The following is a 23,421-nucleotide window of genomic DNA, read 5'->3' on the forward strand; positions in this document are numbered from 1 at the left end:
TATCCTTAACTAGTAGACTAGATATATTCATGATAAGTAATGGGTCCTAAATCAATAATGCATGATTTATCCTTTGCATATTATGTGGCTTTGCTTTATGCCTTTACCATTGCACTGCAATGTCAAGTGTATCAGAAAAACAAAGGAAACTTCATTCATAAAGACAAATACAGTTAAGTATTATTCAGGAAATTAAGTGGATGGTGGTGCAGAAAACAACAAAAGTCTCCACCCAATTTCCTTTTACCTTCCTAACATATCCTGTCACATAAACTCTCATAACATATCCTGTCTAACAACTTCATTTTACTTATAAATTAGTAAGACAGAACAGAATTGAACAATCACAAAAAACACCATATCCCCCTTTACACACATGGCGGATAGCGTGGTTTCGTTCCTTTTGGGACACTTATCCCAATTGCTTCAACATGAAGCTAACTTGTTGTTTGGAGTGGAAGACAAAATACAATCCCTCCAAAACGAACTCGAAATCATAAACGCCTACCTCAAAACTTCCTCTAAAGGGAACAAGAACAACAACAAAGAAATAGAAAAAATAGTTCTGAGTCAGTTCAGAGATGCCGCTCACCAAGCTGAGGATGTCATCGATACGTTCATTGCCAACGTGGCCATCTACAAGAGGAGAAATGTGCTCGGAAGAATGCTTCACAGCGTTCATCATGCAAAGTTGCTCCACGACGTAGCAGAGAATATTGATAAGATCAAAACCAAACTGAAAGATATACATGAAAGCAACATCAAATACAATCAAGAAAGCAGTAACCAATCAACATCAGCAACAGAAGAGGAAGAGAGGAAACGGTCGCTGCAAAGATTAAGAAGAAATGTGGAGGAGGAAAATGTAGTGGGATTTGTCCATGAATCTGAAGCAGTCATCAATAGACTCATAGAGGGTCATCCACTGCATCTCAACGTCATTTCAATCGTTGGTATGGGTGGATTGGGAAAAACTACTCTTGCAAGAAAGGTCTACAACAGTGACAAGGTGAAGAAACACTTCAATTGTCGCGCCTGGGTTTCCGTTTCAAACGAGTGTCGAACTAGGGAACTTTTGCTTGGCCTTCTTCAAAATTTGATGCCAGAACATGATTATGAATCTAGAAGCGGCAACAAAATAAAAAAGAAGGGTAAGAAGAAACACAACGAAGCTGTGAGTAACTCACAAGGCTTCTCTAGCTTAAGTGATGATGAGCTTAAGAAAAGAGTGTGGGAATTCTTGAAGTTGAAAAAATATCTACTGATTCTTGATGACATGTGGAAAATACAAGATTGGGATGAGATCAAAGATGCTTTTCCCAATGAAAACAAAGGGAGCAGAATACTAATAACTAGTCGTTTGAAAGAAGTTGCTTTGCATACCGGTCGAGATCCTTACTACCTTCAATTTCTCAATGAAGAACAAAGTTGGGAGCTCTTCTACAAAAAAGTGTTTAGAGGAGAAGAGTACCCTTGTGATCTTGAATCTCTTGGTAAAGAAATTGTTAAAAGTTGTGGCGGTTTGCCACTCTCAATTGTGGTGCTTGCTGGACTTCTAGCAAACAAAGAAAAGTCACACAGAGAATGGTCCAAAGTTTTGGGTCATGTTAACTGGTATCTTACTCAAGACAAGGAGACTAACGTCAGGGATGTAGTACTTAAACTCAGTTTGGACGACTTGCCTTCAAGATTAAAACCATGTTTTCTGTATCTAGGGATATTCCCCGAAGATTCTGAAATACATGTAAGGCGATTGTTGCAGCTATGGGTCGCTGAAGGATTTATACAAGAAACTGGTAGCAGAGATGCATATGATGTTGCTGAAGACTACTTGTATGAGCTCATTGATCGTAGTTTGATCCAAGTAGCACGAGTGGAAGATATCGAAGGTGTGCAAACATGTCGCTTCCATGATCTTCTTAGAGATCTCTGCATATTAGAGAGCAAAGAGGACAAGATCTTCGAAGTTTGTACAGAAACCAATATTTTAATCTGGTCAAAACCTCGTAGATTGTCTGTTCATTCTACAATTTCTCACTATGTTTCTTCAAGCACCAAACACCATTCATGTGTCCGCTCTTTGTTTGTCTCTGTTCCGAACTACTTGGTTGAAAACGACGAGTTGAAATGGCTTACCAAAGACTTCAAATTGGTTCGGGTATTGGATTTGGATCTTGAGAGTTATAAGATTCCTTCCAATTTGGGTAACTTTATTCACTTGAGGTACTTAAGAATAGGCTCAGCAGGTATTTGCAGCGTTCCAGATTCTATATGCAACCTTCAAAATCTACAAACATTATGCTTTGAACCGTCAACCCTGTACTTTCATGACATCCCAATTTCATTTCCATATGGAATAATAAAGCTCAAGCATCTAACACATGTGCATACCGATAGGCCTATCGTGCTACGCGGCAGCAGTTCTAAATTAGATGGTGAAGTTATGTGGCGCCTTCAAACAATCGGTTTCATTGCACTTGATAAGAAAACAACATATCTCATAGAGAAAGGAAGTTTCCCCAAATTAAGAACAATACGAGTGCATATCGTCAAAGGTGATGTGCCTACAATGTTGTTATGCCTGCAAAAATTGATGCATTTGAATGAGCTAGAAATCCAATTATATAAGATCTTTGAAAGGTATGTTCGTAATCCGGAGGAAGTGCTACAAAGTTTGAAACACTTAACACATCTGAGTATTCTAAAAATCAATTACCTCCCCAACCTTGTAACACATGTGACCATGTTTCCTCCCAACATTACCAAGTTAGCATTATGTATTGGACACTTGAATGATGACGGGATGAAAGTCATTGGATGTCTCGCCAAACTCCAAATTTTTATCTTAAGTGGATCATTTGACGGCAGTTTTGACTGGGGTTCATATATTGATTTTAATTTTGCTCAAGATGGGTTCCCACAGTTGCAGGAGTTTCAAATGGCAGATTTTCTAATTAGAAACTGGAAATTAGCCAATGGTTCGATGTCACGCCTTCAAATTCTCACTGTAGACAACTGTCCTGTGTTGGACAGCCTCCCAAGTGAACTGTGGTCTTTGACTACCTTAAGAAAAGTCTGTGTTCGAAAACCCTCCGATGCAATGGCTGCAATGTTACAAAATTTGGAAGTTATAAAGGAATGTGAGCTCATTGTAGAATAATTAGACTTGTAACTAGGTTTTTTTTATTAGCTTTGATCCTGCAGAATTTACGGTTACATTTTTATGCAATGACTTACATTCATTGTTGATTCGGCTTATTTGTTTTTGTTTGAGCAATTTATTTTATTCATAGTTTTAACAATCTATTATGCTATTAAAGAGGGAATTAACTCTAAAGCATTGATTACAAGCAGCTGGAACGCAGTGACAGCACTGTCACAGCGCTGCAGCAAGGATTTTCAGTATATGTTGCACAGTGGACTGGGTGACTGCAGGGTGTGTCGTGACGCTGTTTTGGTTCCTATGGCAGAATAGAAATGACGTTGTATGGAGTGGCGAAAGGAATACTGCTACACAGCCACAGGTTGGACTGCTAGCTTTTAATTTATGTGAATAAGCAGCAGCAGCAACAGACTCATCATACTTCAGCGCCTGAAGTGCATCCATGGGAAAAGTTGCATCACGGTTGTATTAAATGCAACGTTGATGTGGGATTTTTAGAGGCTGATGGCATTGACCGGTTGGAAAAATGCAGCGCTGATGGGACAGCTTGTCTGTAACGGCATGATGTTTTTGAGACTCAGCTTGTCTGTTTGCTGCATTGACCGGTTGGAGAAATGCAACGCTGATAGCTTTAATTAACTCGCGTCGCTCTGGAAATTCTGAAGTTAGTTTAATAGTTTCTACCATTGTTAATGTTATGGCATCAAATGTAAAAACTTTGAGGTCAATTTTGTTAGGAGACAAGTCTCTATGTTAGTGAGTTTATTCCTACTTATATTGAACATCATTTGAATAATGAATGAGCTAAATTGATTTTGGTCAAACAAAAAACTCAAGTATTTTGTTCAGATTTTATGAAAATCTACCATGTGCTTTGTTGGAGGGTATTTTTATGCAAACTCTTCCATGTGCTTTGTTGTGGATAAGTCAGAATGATGGCTTAGTTTTGTTGTGGAGGAATCAAATTGGATGTAGAGTAATAAAGTATTCATTCATAAAATTTCATTAATGTTGCAGTGAGCTCCCATCACTGAAATGCTGGGAGATTTACAAAATTTTATGACTACCGAAAAAAGAAAGAAAGGAGGAAGGATTAAAAGATAAAAGAGGCGGAACTGAGCAACCGCAATAAAAGAAGACGGTCAATAACGATTACGGAGGAAAGATTGGATAGAGCAATGGCCACTCAACAATAGATTGATGAATTTCCTCATTATAAGTTCATTAATGTCACAGTTAACTACTCACCGATATTAATTAGCGCTGCGTATGTTCAGAAGCAAGTTGATGAGAGTATTCAAGTTCAAAAATTCTTAGTTGAGGTCGAACGTGTATACCTTTTGTTATGAAGATGTGATCTTATCCACCGAACCAATCGATCTAGCCATGAGCAGGTTGAAGAAGTCGAGTAGTCGTAATTCGAAAAAAAATGAAGGTGGGGCTGGGCAGTAGCATCGAGACCTCATAGAAGAGCCATTTTTCTCGCAGGCTCCCTTTTGGATAATGCTGTAATCTGCATCTCCCTTTTGGCAGGTCGTAGCCCGAGCCTTACAACTTTATCGGCTCAAGCAATTTTTACCTTAGACTGGAGCGCATTCACTCATAGGACGACCATCATGTACTTGTACTCAAGTGACGATGACCATCTCAAACGTAAAACTTTTAAAGAACCTATAAATGCATTTTGTTTTTTATAAATAAACAAAAAAGTTGTTTCATGAAAGTATTTTCTTTTTTTGTCAAGTAATTTAGTGTTCAATATTTTACCTTTTAAGATAAATAAGTAGAGGATTGAGATGCAGAGGATGACCCTCTATGAGTCTATTGATGACTGCTTCAGATTCATGAACAAATCCCACTACATTTTCCTCCTCCACATTTCTTCTTAATCTTTGCAGCGACCGTTTCCTCTCTTCCTCTTCTGTTGCTGATGTTGATTGGTTACTGCTTTGTTTAAGCACCAAAGACCATTCATGTGTCCGCTCTTTGTTTGTCTCTGATCCGAACTACTTCGTTGAAAACGACGAGTGGAAATGGCTTACCAAAGACTTCAAATTGGTTCGGGTATTGGATCTTGAGAGAAGATTTTATTTTAAGATTCCTTCCAATTTGGGTAACTTTATTCACTTGAGGTACTTAAAAATAGGCGCAGAAGATATTTGCAGCGTTCCAGATTCTATATGCAACCTTCAAAATCTACAAACATTATGCTTTGAACCGTCAACCCTGTGCGACTTTTTTGGCATCCCAATTTCATTTCCATATGGAATAATAAAGCTCAAGCATCTAACACATGTGTATACTAATAGGCCTATCGTGCTACGCGGCAGTAGTTCCAAATTAGATGGTGAAGTTATGTGGCGCCTTCAAACAATCAGTTTCCTTGCACTTGATAAGAAAACAACATATCTCATAGAGAAAGGAAGTTTCCCCAAATTAAGAACAATACGAGTGCAGATCTTCAAAGGTGATGTGCCTACAATGTTGTTATGCCTGCAAAAATTGATGCATTTGAATGAGCTAGAAATCCACGTCCAATTTGATGAGAACATCATTGGAAGGATCGCTCGTAATCCGGAGGAAGTGCTACAAAGTTTGAAATACTTGAGACATCTGAGTATACTGAAAAGCACCTACCTCCCCAACCTTATAACACATGTAACCATGTTTCCTCCCAACATTACCAAGTTAACATTGTTAACTATTAAAAAATTGAATGGTAACGGGATGAAAGCTATTGGAAGTCTTGCCAAACTCCAAATTCTGATCTTAAGCGGAATATTTTACGACAAAGGGGATTTGGTTCCATTTTTTGATCTTAATTTTGTTCAAGATGAGTTCCCACAGATGCAGCAGTTTCAGATGATAAATTTTCCTATTAAAACCTGGAAATTAGCCAATGGTTCGTTGCCACGCCTTCAATGTCTCATTGTTCACAACTGTGGTATGTTGGATAGCCTCCCAAGTGAATTGTGGTCTTTGACTACCTTAAGAAAAGTCTGTGTTCAGAAACCCTCTGATGCAATGACTGCAATGTTACAAAATCTGAAAGTTAATAATGGATGTGTACTAATTGTAGAATAATTAGAATTTTAACTAGTGCTCGTTTGATTGTAATTTCTAGATTTTTTTCTAGTTACATTCCAAATATTTCCAATCAAGCCATTTTCTTTATTAGTTTTTGATCCAGCACAATGTACGGTTGCATTTTTTATTCATATGGAGAGCAGTTTAGTTATCTTACATTCATTGTTGTTTTTGCTTATTTCTTTTTGTTTGAGCAATTTATTCATATTTACGTAAAATTGATCTTACAATTTTTATTCATATTTGTAACAATCTATTATGCTATTGAAAAGAGAATTAACTCAAAAGCATTGATATACATGATGAATTTTAATATTTAATAATTATTATTTCATTAACTACATTTTATTAAGTGTTAATTCATGATTTATAGAGTACATGATTTGATAAAAGTGACTCTTATTGAGATATATGTCTTTGTAATAATTTTGAGAAGAATTTTCATTTTCATATGATTTTGGTGAATTATTATCAAACTAAAAAATAAAAAGGTTTTATATGTATGAGAATTCGTCATTAGTTGCAGTAATTTTAATGAAACGTACCGTTTTATTTTTTCTAAATAAAAAAAAAAGGGATAAAAACCAAATATAACCACCGACCCCACCCACCAATTCTCTCACATTCTAGTTTCTTCTTTCACTTTCTCCAATTTCTATTCATCTTCTTCATTCAAACACAAATGTCAGCCATGCGCTCAAAAGAAAACTAACAAACCTCTATTATAAGTTCCTCATACTTCTACAAATAGTATTGGGTATAATTTTGGGATTAGGGTTAGTGTTCTAAGAAAGGAGATGAGTACCCACTCTTTGAAAGTTACTTATTGAGACTTTTGAGGTAAATATATCACTTATAACTCAACAATTTATCTTTGGGTTGGTTTAGAAATTAATGTTAGAGATTAGAGTAGATATTGGAGGATTTTATGGTTACATATGTTTAGTCAAACTCTAGAATGACCTTTGAAATCTTGATAAACATTTTCTTATGTTCAAATTCGACAGTTGATGCTTTATCTGCTACTCCGGGAGTCGTTAGAGAGAAAAACTAGCCGATCTTCATAGTTGTGAGTTGATGATGATCATTACTACTTATTTTAACTACTATTATCAATTTTATGTTACTTATTTTCTATGGTAAAGTATTTATAAAATTGGGAAACACACCCTTTGAACATTTTCTCGTCATTGTTATATAATTTCCAAGTCATCAAATTTAACTATAGTCTATTTGGATTTATCCATGACTTGTTGAGCAAATGAATTGAAAATGAGGTTTGATTGTGGTATTTTTATATAAATTTCAATATGTTGTGAAATGTGGATTTTGATAAATATGTTTTGAGAATAATGATTAATCTGTGTTTCTCCTATTTTTTTTTAGTTACTTTTTGAGTTTGAAATGCAAGTTTTGAGTTTCTGTGATGAACTTATACACATGCATTAAGAAAAGAGATAACTTAAAATTGGTAATTATTTGTGTATTGAAATTGGTAATTGATTTTCCTGTTCGTTAGATTTTCCTTCCTGTGTCTTTTCCTTCCTGTGTCTTTTCCCCTGTTGTCTAAGGATTCCCCTGTTGTCTATTGAAATTGGTAATTACATATACATTACTTATGATTCCAGGAAAGTCTAATTTGGGTAAGTATACTCTTCTCTGATTTGGGTTTATTCCAATTTTTAGTCATGATGATTGTTTTCGGTAATGCTCGATTGAGAGCTTAGTTCTTTTCTGGGAGTTCGGTTCTCCTTGGAAAATGATCGTTCTGTTGCTATATGTCTACTATTTTCGATTACAAGTGGTTAATTAATGTCTAAGTTTGAGTTTGTCTTTGTTAAGCATGTTAGGAGAACTATAAAGTTATGAAATGTAGTTGCTGCTAAACTTTTCCATTCTCTTCTTTTTAATTTTTCAGGGACTTCTTGGAAACATGAAAGATGCTTGCTTGGTTGGCCAATTGGCAGAGGAATATTGTTTAGGTTAATTAGCTATATTGTCTTGTTATAAGTAGTGTCATGAACATCATCTAGCGGGTTAGGATAATTAGTTTGTTTTTGTCTTGGACACAAAATTGTCTTGCTTCTTTGTTTGTTTTGTGAAGGATGGGAGACTATGTAATTTGATGGTACTTATTGGCCTTCTTTGTGCCTTTTTATATCTTTATTAATATAACTTTGCCTTTTGTATTATTGGCTACTATGTTTTAAGTTTCAAATTAAGCTTCAGGTGAAAAATACAATTTAAAGGTAGTAGAACTTACATGTTGAAAACAGAACAGCTGCAATTAAGCTTCAGGTGTAAAAACAGAACAGACATGTTGAAAAAAATAAAATTGCAGCTGGTAAAAAGAAAAAAAATTGCAGCTGGTAAAAAAAAATGACATACAATAGCGTTTTTGTGATGAAGTGCTATTAAAGGTAGGGCAAACGATAGCACTTTTGAACACAAGCGCTATTGAAAATGAAACCTATGATAGCACTTTTCTGAAAAGCGCTATTAAAGTGTGTTGCCAAAACAGGGCTACTATAGCGCTTTAGAGTACAAAGCGCTATTAAATATTGATCATACAATAGCGCTTCAAAAAGTGCTATAATAACTACTGACCTACAATAGCACCAGCTTCAATAGCACTTCAAAGTGCTATTAAACCTAAAAAAAAAATGCTATAGTAGCCCTTTTTTGTAGTAGTGATTTCAATCAAGTAACCGATAACGAGGATAACGATCTAGGTGCACCTAGTTATATAATATCGAGTAGAAAAAGGGCTATATCCGTTAGATGGAGCCGCCCCTAAGTGAAAGGTCACTCTTAGGAGGAAAGGACTATCAACGAGATGGAGCCGTCTCTCGATTCTCTTGTAACGAATTGGCTATCAACGAGCTGTAGACTCCCTAATTAAAGATGAGGATGTGTTTTCGTAATCGAGGAGAAAAGGGCTATCCGTTAGATGGAGCCGCCCCTAAGTGAAAGGCCGCTCTTAGGAGGAAAGGGCTATCAACGAGATGGAGCCGTCTCTCGATTCTCTCGTAATGATTTCTTTTTATTTGATTGGATTTCTATATTTTTCTTATTTCAATTTCAAACTCTATAATGATTTGAATCGAGTATTATTTATATTACATAATTACTACTTTACAACAATTGTTACAAGCTTTCTAAAAATCAAATGCTCGTGCCTTGTGTGTTTCCCATCTAGTTGGTAGTGGTTGTTATCTCTCACTAAGTCCAATTGACAGAGCAACACTGCATATACTACGATAAACGTTACATTGATAATCTCGCTCTCAATGACGATGACGAGGAGCTGGATATACAACGTAATGTAGACGGAATGGCAGCACAAAGTCAACCTTTGCAGTTTGTTGGAAGGTTTTTTACTAACGGGACCATCCGTGTGCAGATGATGATCGCTAAGAAGGGAAACGTTTGGCAACCAGGGCAAGGACTTGATTCTTGTTGTGTTATCATACCAAGTGATCAAGACATAACATACATTTAGTTATTACATGATATGAAAACTGGTTTATTTTCTGAGATAGAGGTTATATAGGAGAGTGATAGAAACTATTAGGAGATTGTGTTAACATATATAACATTATTGTAACAAAATTCAAGCCAAATGGTTCTTCTGAGATAGAAGCAGATAAAAATGAACTGCAAAAAACAACACAAAACAAAAGATGCTAAGGACACTTGTTAAAGAATGAGAAAAAATAAAATATTTGACAATCCAAAGAAAAATCGATGAGCTTATAGGTGAGTAACCACAGTGGCTCATTCGAGGATATAGAGAAGCAGTGCAAGATAGTAGACATCACCGGAAATGGATTTGATGCCGTAACTGCGTGACACAGTTACTCACCTGAACCGGCTGATCTGGAATTGATAGATAGGATGGTTTTTACTTGATTTTGATGATATTTAATTTTAACCGCCTGATTGATGATCAACGACTCAGATCTGCTACTGCGGCAAATAATTACAGCAGGGAAACCAGGTCCGACATCACCATCTCGTACAACTTGATTAATCCACATGTGATTCATGTCCACATTTCAATAGTCTTATCTTATCCTTAACTAGTAGACTAGATATATTCATGATAAGTAATGGGTCCTAAATCAATAATGCATGATTTATCCTTTGCATATTCTGTGGCTTTGCTTTATGCCTTTACCATTGCACTGCAATGTCATGTGTATCAGAAAAACAAAGGAAACTTCATTCATAAAGACAAATAATTAAGTATTATTCAGGAAATTAAGTGGATGGTGGTGCAGAAAACAACAAAAGTCTCCACCCAATTTCCTTTTACCTTCCTAACATATCCTGTCACTTAAACTCTCATAACATATACTATATAACAACTTCATTTATAACTAGTAAGACATAACAAAATTGAACAATCTAAAATAAAAAAAAAATTGAACATGGCAGATAGCGTGGTTTCATTCCTTCTGGGACACATATCCCAATTGCTTCAACATGAAGCTAACTTGTTGTTTGGAGTGGAAGACAAAATCAAATCCCTCCAAAACGAACTCGAAATCATAAACGCCTACCTCAAAACTTCCTCTAAAGGGAACAAGAACAACAACAAAGAAATAGAAAAAATAGTTCTGAGTCAGATCAGAGATGTCGCCCACGTAGCTGAGGATGTCATCGACACATTCATTGCCAATGTCGCCATCTACAAGAGGAGAAACGTGCTAGGAAGAATGTTTCACAGCGTTGATCACGCAAAGTTGCTCCACGACGTAGCAGAGAATATTGATAAGATCAAAACCAAACTGAAAGATATACATGAAAACAACATCAAATACAATCAAGAAAGCAGTAACCAATCAACATCAGCAACAGAAGAGGAAGAGAGGAAACGGTCGCTGCAAAGATTAAGAAGAAATGTGGAGGAGGAAAATGTAGTGGGATTTGTCCATGAATCTGAAGTGGTCATCAGTAGACTCATAGATGGTGATTCGCCCCATCTCAACGTCGTTTCAATCATTGGCATGGGTGGATTGGGAAAAACAACTCTTGCAAGAAAGGTCTACAACAGTGACAAGGTGAAGAAACACTTCAATTGTCACGCCTGGGTTTCCGTTTCAATCGAGTGTCGAACTAGGGAACTTTTGCTTGGCCTTCTTCAAAATTTGATGCCAGAACATGATTATGAATCTAGAAGCGGCAACAAAATAAAAAAGAAGGGTAAGAAGAAACACAACGAAGCTGTGAGTAACTCACAAGGCTTCTCTAGCTTAAGTGATGATGAGCTTAAGAAAAGAGTGTGGGAATTCTTGAAGTTGAAAAAGTATATGCTGGTTCTTGATGACTTGTGGAAAATACAAGATTGGGAGGAGGTCAAAGATGCTTTTCCCGACGGAAACATAGGGAGCAGAATACTAATAACTAGTCGTTTGAAAGAAGTTGCTTCACATACCGGTCGAGATCCTCCTTACTACCTTCAATATCTCAATAAAGAACAAAGTTGGGAGCTCTTCTACAAAAAAGTGTTTAGAGGAGAAGAGTACCCTTGTGATCTTGAATCTCTTGGTAAAGAAATCGTTAAAAGTTGTGGCGGTTTGCCACTCTCAATTGTGGTGCTTGCTGGACTTCTAGCAAACAAAGAAAAGTCACACAGAGAATGGTCCAAAGTTTTGGGTCATGTTAACTGGTATCTTACTCAAGACAAGGAGACTAACGTCAGGGATGTAGTACTTCAACTCAGTTTGGACGACTTGCCTTCAAGATTAAAACCATGTTTTCTGTATCTAGGGATATTCCCCGAAGATTCTGAAATACATGTAAGGCGATTGTTGCAGCTATGGGTCGCTGAAGGATTTATACAAGAAACTGGTAGCAGAGATGCATATGATATTGCTGAAGATTACTTGTATGAGCTCATTGATCGTAGTTTGATCCAAGTAGCACGAGTGGAAGATATTGAAGGTGTGCAAACATGTCGCATCCATGATCTTCTTAGAGATCTCTGCATATTAGAGAGCAAAGAGGACAAGATCTTCGAAGTTTGTACAGAAACCAATATTTTAATGCCTTCAAAACCTCGTAGATTGTCTGTTCATTCTACAATGTCTCAGTATATTTCTTCAAGTACCAAAGACCATTCATGTGTCCGTTCTTTGTTTTTCTCTAACCCGGACTACTTCGTTGCTAGCAACAAGTGGAAATTGCTTACGAAAGACGTCAAATTGGTTCGTGTATTGGATTTTGAGTGTGGTTTAAAAATTCCTTCTAATTTGGGGAACTTTATTCACTTGAGGTACTTAAGAATAGGCTCACAATATTTCGGCTACCTTCCAGATTTTATATGCAACCTTCAGAATCTACAAACATTACACTTTAAACTGACAACCAGCTGGGGCAAATGTTATAACATCCCAATTTCATTTCCATATGCAATATCAAAGCTCAAGCATCTAACACATGTGCATACCGATAGGCCTATAGTGCTACGCGGCAGCAGTTCTAAATTAGATGGTGAAGTTATATGGCGCCTTCAAACAATCGGTTTCATTGCACTTGATAAGAAAACAACATATCTCATAGAGAAAGGAAGTTTCCCCAAATTAAGAACAATACGAGTGCAGATCTTCAAAGGTGATGTGCCTACAATGTTGTTATGCCTGCAAACATTGAAGCATTTGATTGAGCTAGAAATCCACGTCCAATTAGATGAGAACAACATTGGAAGGATCGCTCGTAATCCGGAGGAAGTGCTACAAAGTTTGAAACACTTAACACATCTGAGTATTCTAAAAATCAATTACCTCCCCAACCTTGTAACACATGTGACCATGTTTCCTCCCAACATTACCAAGTTAGCATTGGTACGTATTGAAAGCTTGAATGATGACGGGATGAAAGTTATTGGAAGTCTCGCCAAACTCCAAATTTTTATCTTAAGTGGATCATTTTACGGCAGTCGTGCCTCGGGTTCATGTTTTGATTTTAATTTTGCTCAAGATGGGTTCCCACAGTTGCAAGAGTTTCAAATGGCAGATTTTCCAATTAGAAACTGGAAATTAGCCAATGGTTCGATGTCACGCCTTCAAATTCTCACTGTAGACAACTGTCCTGTGTTGGACAGCCTCCCAAGTGAACTGTGGTCTTTGACTACCTTAAGAAAAGTCTGTGTTCGAAAACCCTCCGATGCAATGGCTGCAATGTTACAAAATTTGGAAGTTAATAATGAATGTGAGCTCATTGTAGAATAATTAGACTTGTAACTAGGTTTTTTTTTATTAGCTTTGATACTGCAGAATTTACGGTTACATTTTTATGCAATGACTTACATTCATTGTTGATTCGGCTTATTTGTTTTTGTTTGAGCAATTTATTCAAATTTAAGTAAAATTGATCGGTTAAATTTTTATTCATAGTTTTAACAATCTATTATGCTATTAAAGAGGGAATTAACTCTAAAGCATTGATTACAAGCAGCTGGAACGCAGTGACAGCACCGTCACAGCGCTGCAGCAAGGGCTGGGTGACTGCAGGGTGTGTCGTGACGCTGTTTTGGTTCCTATGGCAGTCCAACCTGTGTAGCAGTCTTCCTTTTGCCACTCCATACAACGTCATTTCTATTCTGCCATAGGAAGACTGCTTTTAATTTATGTGAATAACAAGCAGCAGCAGCAGCAGCAACAGACTCATCATACTTCAGCGCCTGAAGTGCATCCATAATAAATACAAGCACCACATAGCTTTTCATCATATATATATATAAACTACTAATTGTATATATATAATAAAAATACAATACTAGTGTGTTTGTGTAAATTACTATTTTAATTAATGCTTGATTCTTAAATGTATTACAATTGCAAACACATTTGATTAATTTTTTAGGCTATTTAATTAGTGTATTATGTTTATTTTAGGTTTCAATTTAGTCTCTTATATTTAAAAAATTTCAAATTTGTCCCTTATATTGAAGTCAACATAACTTCGTCCTTTTAATTAAATTTTGAGTTAATTTTTTTAGAACTTTTTGTTAGATTTTGAGTTAATTTCTTCTTAAACTTTCACGCAATACCTCCCAAAGTTGTCTGCACATGCAACTATAAGCCATGTAGATGATTTAAACAAAAATTTGACTAAAATGACCAATTTAAAATTTTTTAAATGTAAGAGGCCAAATTGAAACTTAAACGTGATAAGGGACCAAATATGCAATTAAGCATTTTTTTATAACGTGTCACGACTGGAACTCTGGACCTTCAACTCTTTTAACTTTTAACTCAACTAGTTCAACAAGTTGAGTTATTCATCACACCCTTGAAAATATCTCTTTTATTAGTTTTTTTTTATCATCAAATCCATTTTTAGTTAGTTAATTTAGTCTTAAAACTATTTCGTCTAACTTCTCATTAAAATTTGAGTTAATTTTGTCTAACTTTTCATTAAATTTTAAGTTAATTTCATCTATAACTTTTACGTGGCACCCTCATAAGTTGTCAGTGTATGAAAAAATGTTAGCCACACAGATGATTTAAACAGAAATTTGACTAAAATGACTTGAAACTTTTTTAACTAATAGATCAAATTGAAATCTAAAATAAATGCAAGAGAGACCAAATATGCAATTAAACCTAATTATTTATAGTAAAAGTTGGTTATTATTGACGTTAATAATGTGTTATATTTTCGCCACCCTCAATGACTTTTTCTGGTTTCGTCCCTGTCCATGGGAAAAGTTGCATCACGGTTGTATTAAATGTAACGTTGATGTGGGATTTTTAGAGGCTGATGACATTCACCAGTTGGAAAAATGCAGCGCTGATGGGACAGCTTGTCTGTAACGGCATGATGTTTTTGAGACTCGGCTTGTCTGTTCGCGGCATTGACCGGTTGGAAAAATGCAACGCTGATGGCTTTAATTAACTCGCGTCTCTCTGGAAATTCTGAAGTTAGTTTAATAGTTTCTACCATTGTTAATGTTATGGCATCAAATGTAAAAACTTTGAGGTCAATTTTGTTATGAGACAAGTGAATGTGGTTTCCTACTTATATTGAACATCATTTGAATAATGATTGAGCTAAATTGATTTTGGTCAAACAAAAAACTCAAGTATTTTTATACATGAATTTTAATATTTAATAATTATTATTTTAATAACGTACATTTCTGTTGACTACTTGAAAATAAGTGTTAATTCATGATTTAGAGTACATGATTTGATGAAAGTGACTCTTAGTTGAGATATTAATTAGTGCTGCGTATGTTCAGAAGCAAGTTGAAGAGAGTATTCAAGTTCAAAAATTCTTAGTTGAGGCCGAACGTGTATACCTTTTGTTATGAAGATGTGATCTTATCCACCGAACCAATCGATCTAGCCATGAGCAGGTTGAAGAAGTCGAGTAGTCGTAATTCGGAAAAAAATGAAGGTGGGTCTGGACAGTAGCATCGAGACCTCATAGAAGAGGCATTTTTCTCTCAGGCTCCCTTTTGGATAATGCTGTAATCTGCATCTCCCGGAGTTGGGGAATCTAGGCCTAATCTATTAGAATAGGTCTAGGTTGGCAGGTCGTAGCCCGAGCCTTACAACTTTTTCGACTCAAGCAATTTTTACCTTAGACTGGAGTGCATTCACTCATAGGACGACCATCATGTACTTGTACTCAAGTGACGATGACCATCTCAAACGTAAAACTTTTAAAGAACTTATAAATGCATTTTGTTTTTTATAAATAAACAAAAAAGTTGTTTCACGAAAGTATTTTCTTTTTTTGTCCAAGTAATTTAGTGTTCAAAATTTTACCTTTTAAGATAAATAAGTAGAAGTATCAAAGTTCAAAATATAATCCTCATATATTATATGCAATATCTCTGCCAAATAAGTTAAGCTCACGGAAACTTCACGAAGGTATTCCGCATTATGCAAGCTAGTCTCATGACCGCATCGTCAAGAAAAATGTAACTACAACCCAATTAAAAAATAAATAAAAAGTAATCCCATGAACTTTAGTTTAGTTGGTATGACATTGCATTATATAGGGGCCGGAGTTCGAACATCGGTCATTCCACTTATCCACCTTAAAAGTGAAATTTATAACCACTAAAAAAACTACGGTGCTATAACAAAAGTAACTACATGTTGGAAAAAACCGGCATCAAGAAGATAAAAAAATGCAATCAACTACCCCATGACCGGAGCACACCCACACTCTCCAAAGTAAATATTTGAACTACATCTCAAATACTCTAAAACAAGAGCATCTTTTACTAGTAAAAGGAAGGTTGAGTTGCTCCAAAGCCTTCATTAAGATAAAAGGTTTTTTGCAGCAACTTTTGTTGCTGGCAAATGTACAAAGTTGTTGCAAAAGAGTTTTGTTCAACCGGAAAAAAGTCGCTGCAGGTTGTTTCGATAAGTTCCGTTACCAAAAGTTTTGCAGCGACTTTTAATATTGTTGTCGTTAGTAGTGTTTCGCCAACGATTATTTTTGCTGCCAGTACACAACACAATTGTCGTTATATCTAACTTGTCTCAACGATTAAAGTCGCTGCCGTAACAATTTTTTTTCAACAATATGTAATTTTTGTAATATTTTATTTTCCTCAATAACAAAAGTGGTAACATAGTTTGATATTTAAACACAAATTATTTTTTTTATAAATGTTTTGTGAAATTTTTATATCATATTAATTGTTTTATATGATTACATTTTATTTTAATATTGATTATGAAGTTTTGTCTTATCAAATTTGATATAGTGTTTCTTGATGTGTAAATTATAGTATCTTTGTTCTGCTTTGATAGAAGTATCCTGCATTGATGAATGAAAATAAAAAAACTATATTAGATATTATTAACACAAGAAAAAAGAAAAGAAATGAGATTAAAATTACCTGAACTCAAGATTCATAAAATTCCCTTAAAAAAGTACTCTTCCTTTTTTTTCCTCTTTGCAACACTTAAAACTGTGATTTGATTCATTGAGTTCTTGCGATGTTTTTGTTTCGATTCATTGTTCTGCATTATATCACTGAAAAAGAATAACAAAGAATTTTAAACTAGAAATAGAAAAGAAATATTTTGTAAAAAAATAATTGAAGAACAATTAAGTAAAGTCATATTATTTTACCTTCTTAAAGTAGACACACTTGTGATGTATTGAATTTGAAATATCATTTGAGGCTTGATATCATTTGAGACTTGAGAGAGAGTACCATTACTAAACATGGATTGAGGAAATATTAAACAAGAAAACTGAGTAATTAGTTGCAGTGCTTAAATTCCTCTAGCAGTTTCCAAAGTTCATCCAAAGAGAAATTTTAGCGTTATACTTATTTAGTGGAACAATTTTGTTTTTATCCTCAAACAAAAAATTAGCTCCTAATTTATTGCCACAAAATATGTAAATAAAAGGCTCCATAATTCATATATGCGTGTATCCATGTTCAAGAAATTTTTTAAGTGGCCAGTTTTTTTTTTTTTTGAAACCTTGTAAGTCGGCAGTTATAAAAGTAGTGATGTAGTGGGAGTGAGACTTTAACTTCATCAGATTTTGTTGGGTCAAGAAGTTCATAACATAACATTTAGTTAATATAAGAATTATTTTAATTAATAAAATATTAGTATATATTTATAGATTAAATATGATTCTGGGCAACCAACGTAGAACAAATTTTTATTTAGTCCATTAAAAAAGAAAATATTTTTTTTGAAGAAAACAAAAGTAAATATTTTAGTCTTTTTAAATTTTTTTGTTTCATTTGTGGTTCATGCATATTTTAAAATATTCTTGAACTTATATAGACACAGAGATTTGAAATAATAATAAATAGGTATCACATAGACACACTTGAACATAAAAAAAGTAATTATAATTTTAACATTTTTGAAGCATAAATTAGTTAATTATAATTTTTAAAAGAACAAAAATAACTCGTTTTTATTTTTATGTACTAAAATTAAAATTCACAATATTTTTTAAGACTAAATTTTATTACCCTATATTTATTCAGTTTTTTTTTATAAGAAATTCATTCAGGTTTTTTTAATATTATATGTGTACTACTTTTTTTTAAAAAAAAAAATAGAGGTGTCTGTATTATAAAAAATAAAAAAATGAAAATTACCCGTTAATTAAAAAGTGAGTAGCAATCTTGGAAAATCATTAGGAAATAGATATATTATACCAACGATTTTTTAAATTGGTGGGGAAAAGTGTATTTATCCCAACGAAAAAAAATTGTTAGAAAAAAGTTACTTATCTCAACCATGTATAAACGGGTGTGGTTATGGTGCATAAGTCTAAACTTATGCACCATGCATAAACTTGCTTCCTACACCCACCATATTTGCTTCCTACACCAAAAGTCAATCAAAGGTCAGCCCAAGCCCAAAATTAGACAATTCATTACTCACGCGCCCCCCATATACTATTCCATTACTTGCGCACCCCCTTTTGCTTAGCGCACCCCCCAGTTTTTTTTCCTTTTTCTCTGGATTTCTTGTGAGCCCCCCAATTTTTTTTCCTCCCCTAGATTTCTAGCGCGCCCCCAATTTTTTTTCCTCCTCCAAACTTCTAGCGCACCACTCTCCCAAATTTCTAGCGCGCCCCCCGTTTTCAATTAAATAATAATTTTTGTTCCTTTGAAGTATATATTATAAAAATCCATTTTTAATTAATTTTCGTCATACACCCCCTCGAAGCCCAACATAATAACGAATGGTTCATGTATATATAAAACATACTTGTCAAACATACAATTTAATTTTAAGTTTTATCAATCATAATCACAATATAAATAAAATTTCATACATTAATTACATATATATATCGATTTTTCTTTATAATAAAAAAAGAGTTTAATTGTTGTGCACCGTCGGTGTAATTTTTTTTACACATACATCCAATGACGCGTTGCCACATCATTTAATGAATGTGACACATCACGTGTTTTTAATTACCATACATGATGTGTCTGTATATTATTGGACGCATATGCAAAATATCTTTACACCGACGGTGCATATAAATTAAATTCATAAAAAAATGATCGAATCCAATATCTCATGCATACTATCCAAATTTTTTTCAACTAAACTAACCCTAATTGCTTTATATGATTTTTTGTTTTATGTAGCATGGTTTTGTAAAATGGTTATGTGATGTTTTACTTAATAACAATGGTTTCAGTGTATAACATCTTGGCACTAATGCCCATATGAAACCATTTAACTAAAATAATGGTTTCAGTGTATAACGCTATGAAACCATTTAACTAGACTAATGGTTTCAGTGTATAACATCTTGAAACCAAATAACAAGACTAATGGTTTCAGTGTATAACGCTATGAAACCATTTAACTAGAATAATGGTTTCAGTGTATAACAGTATGAAACCATTTAACTAGACAAATGGTTTCAGTGTATAACATCTTGAAACCAATTAAAAGGACTAATGGTTTCAATGTATAACATCTTGGCACTAATGCTCATATAAAACCATTTAACTATAATAATAGTTTCAGTGTATAACAGTATCAAACCATTTAACTAGACAAAATGGTTTCAGTGTATAACATCTTGAAACCAATTAACAAGACTAATTGTTTCACTGTATAACATCTTGACACTAATGCTCATATAAAATCATTTAACTATAATAATGGTTTCGGTGTATAACACCATGAAACCATTTAACTAGACTAATGGTTTCAGTGTATAACGGTATGAAACCATTTTTGCTGTGTAATGGTTTCAAAGAGTTGTTCTCCAAAAACATATTTAACCCTTAATAAAAATTGTGAAATAAATTTAAATTTTTAAGAAAATATAAAACCAAAGAGAGTGAGGTATCCCCAACCGTTCCAAATAATTCAAAATACCATAAATAAAATTTTGGGAAAATTTTATTAATATCTTATATTTATAAAAGCATATTTACCTCATTTAATTAACTAAAAATAGTTTCAGGTCTCAGAAAAATACCAAACTGGTCCCAAAATTCTCAGAAAATTATTTACTATTTTTATGCAAAAATAATAAAAAAATTTGGAGTCTCCTTGGCACCGCACGCGCCCCCACGCGCCTCCGGTGAGAGTGGGCGTGGACGCGCGTCACTGTTCATCATCTTCCTCACCCATTTTCTGTAGAAACGGGTCACGACGACCCGGTTCGTCGACCCGGTTCGTTCTCCCTCAATAATCAACGAAACTCGACGTTATTTATACCGTTTTGATCGTCGTTCGATTTTATGAATGTTTCCGGTATTAGTTTTCGAAATCGGTGATCGAATCGCATGTAAAATGTGGCCGAAATTGAGCAAGCAAAAATAGAAAGTTCTTCAGTTATGATTATTACATGTGTAAAATCATCTATGGCTGTGAATGACTTATGCACCATACATAAGAAAAGGCTTATGCATATTAACTTTTGCCTGTATAAACATTGCTGCTAATTCCTTTAATTTGCCAACAACAATTGAATTGTTGGAAAAATGTTGCAGCCATATCTCCTTATTCTTGTAGTGGATGATGTGGCACCTCTAATAAAATTGCTTACAAAAGGATATATCAATACTAAAAAATGAAAAAATGAAAAATTAAATTAAAAGGGACCAACTAAAATTAAATACTCCTAAAACAAAACGGAAATTTTTCATATAATTTGTGATTGTGTTAATCCTCTAGAACTTGAAAGAGCACAACTTTTCATATATAAAAAACGTTTACAAAATTAAACATATTTGTAGTTGAGTAGTATCCTGTATAAATGTGCAATAACCTATCCACTTTATCACATCATGCAATTGTAATACTCATTTTGTGTGTTCATTCTTTAATCTATCAACCTCTTTGTACTGAAATGTGTTTCTTGCTCAAAGGAACTTCAACAAGCTAAGTATCATCGTTTCAAACTCTCATTTTTTTGCGTTATGAGTATATTTTAAAGATTACATAAATTCATTAGTGTGTGTTTCTATATATATATAGTTACATTCCCAAGCATGCGACTCAATGTTTAAGAAATTGATATACATAGGTATGAGATAATTGTCTTTCATTTAAGTTTGTAAATTATAATTGTTTGATTGCTCTTATGATCTTATAAGACATCATATCTAATAACTTTTTTAATTATCTCTATCTTTTTTCAGGTTGAAAATGGTCATTTAGTGTTTTGTTCTACAGTTGCAAGTTTTAAGTAATTGTTAGAATATTGTATTTATTTTCAATTTTCAAATCTATTTATCTATCTTCTATCTATTAAACAAGCATTGTGATGATTTGACACCTCTAAAAAATTTCATGCAACTTCTTATTCAAGGTGAATAAATAAATAATATAACTTTTACAATTCTACAACTTTCTATCTATCTATCTATAATAAAAAAAAATGATTTTGGATCATCATCGCTTTATTCAAACAACTATTTGATGATCCTCTTCAAATTTTTCATTGGCTTTTCTTATAGGATTGAAGCTGAAGTCACTATATATTTAGATTAACCAAATCTTTTTCCATTATTTTATTTCATAATATTGTGGATATTACATTGTATATGTGCTAAAACTTTCCGGTAAAAAAAAGTGCTAAAACTACAACCGTCTTTATGTTCTACATTTTTCATTCATAATCATTATGAATTATGTCTTCTAATAATTGTGGATTACGTTTTTCTATAATGGAGTTATGTGTGCGGTCAAAATCAACATGCATTTTTTGGAGCTAGATATATGACCAATAACATGTATGTGACGGTTCGTCTTCAACAAGCTGTGTATTTTACTCTTGGTTATTTTGAAGCCTCCATATTTTTGCCTATGTAGCATGCTTTAGAGAAAATTTTCTCTAGCTATATTTAAACATTACTCTAAAATTTATTTTGTGTCCATTTCATCATCCAAATCATTGGACTTGAGACTAACATAAATTATATCTAGGCAGATTATAATGGGTTTAAAACAAATGCAAATATTGTAAAAAATAAAATGCAAGTAACATAATATTACGTTTATATATGGTATATTATATCTATGCATATATACCTTGGAAGTATTGGAAATTAATAAGTAACAAATAATGTAAATTAATGGTGCTAAAATAAAAAAAGAGGATCAAAATTATAAAAGAAAAAAATGAAAATACGTCACTAAAGTATGTATATATAAATTATATGTATGCTCAACATAAAAAATATACTATGTATATATAATGACATTTACTATTCTTATTCATTATTCAAAGGTTACATATTATTCACCTTCTATTAGAATGAAATAACTTTTTGCATTGAATACCTTATGGGTTGATGGTTACATTTCAAGTATTGGTTTTTGTGGTGGTTGATGAGTCAATCTCTTGAATATCAGTTATGTTACTCAATGATTAAAAAATTATATTAGTTTACATATATGTTACTCAATGAAATTTATGAACAATAAAAGACATATATGTCTTTTATTGTTCATAAATTTCAATTTTTTATACGTTCTCAAAATCTTTCAAGACATCAACTCTAATAATTTTCATGTGTAACCAGGTTACTGGATTTATAAATTGTATCCTTTATATTGCTTTTATTATCTTGCAAGACTACAATTCGATCTAATAATTTTTTGTGCATAATATTTTGAGAATATGATTTAAGAGTACTGCTCTATATTATAAAAAAAAAAGTACCCCTCTATAAAAAAAGAGTATTGCATTCGAATAAGCACTACTAAACTATACTGAAAACCCGAATAAAAATTATTCAATAGCAAAAGACAAAAAAAATCATTAAAAAAATGAAAGATAAAAAAAATGAATTAAGCATAGTAAAAAGAAGATAAATAAAACCGCTAGCTAAAAACATTATGAAAATTTTTGACCAATAAAATATGGGATATAAATATTCTACCAAGTGAATGTTTGAGAAGAAACTTCAATAGAAACAATTTATTATCAGAACAAGAATCGTCTTTTTTATAAATCTGAGAGATCTTAAATTGTGTAAAGGGGTAGAGTAAATAGTTATAATTTTTCAAGATTAAGATGAAAAATCATCAACTATATAAATTGTTGATGCTCATACTCAAAATAAATTTTAGAAATTGTAGAAACTGTAGATATTAAAACATAATTACATGCAAAATAATAAGGTGATTTAGATAATCTTATTCTTTACATATAGTGTGTGCATGTGATCTGAAATT

The 23,421-nt window shown here is 33.5% G+C and overlaps 1 protein-coding gene across 5 annotated transcripts; it reads left to right on the top strand.

Annotated features, from left to right (window-relative positions):
* Window positions 1–94: 94 nt before the first annotated feature.
* On the top strand, window positions 95–13,584 carry LOC123883513 (putative disease resistance RPP13-like protein 3). Of its 5 annotated transcripts, none has more exons than XM_045932345.1 (2): window positions 95–2,055; window positions 5,125–6,406. In XM_045932345.1, the coding sequence occupies exons 1-2, from the start codon at window positions 377–379 to the stop codon at window positions 6,245–6,247; spliced, it is 2,802 nt and encodes a 933-aa protein (XP_045788301.1). In that variant the 5' UTR covers window positions 95–376; the 3' UTR covers window positions 6,248–6,406. The 5 variants fall into 5 exon arrangements, with proteins under 5 accessions (XP_045788301.1, XP_045788304.1, XP_045788303.1 ...); XM_045932348.1 differs by lacking the exon at window positions 5,125–6,406 and adding an exon at window positions 13,081–13,584 and having other exon boundaries at window positions 122–2,758; XM_045932347.1 differs by lacking the exon at window positions 5,125–6,406 and adding an exon at window positions 12,903–13,584 and having other exon boundaries at window positions 124–2,589.
* Window positions 13,585–23,421: the final 9,837 nt, after the last annotated feature.

The sequence above is a fragment of the Trifolium pratense genome, linkage group LG5 (genome assembly GCF_020283565.1).
Source record: "Trifolium pratense cultivar HEN17-A07 linkage group LG5, ARS_RC_1.1, whole genome shotgun sequence".
Taxonomy (NCBI): Eukaryota; Viridiplantae; Streptophyta; class Magnoliopsida; order Fabales; family Fabaceae; genus Trifolium; species Trifolium pratense.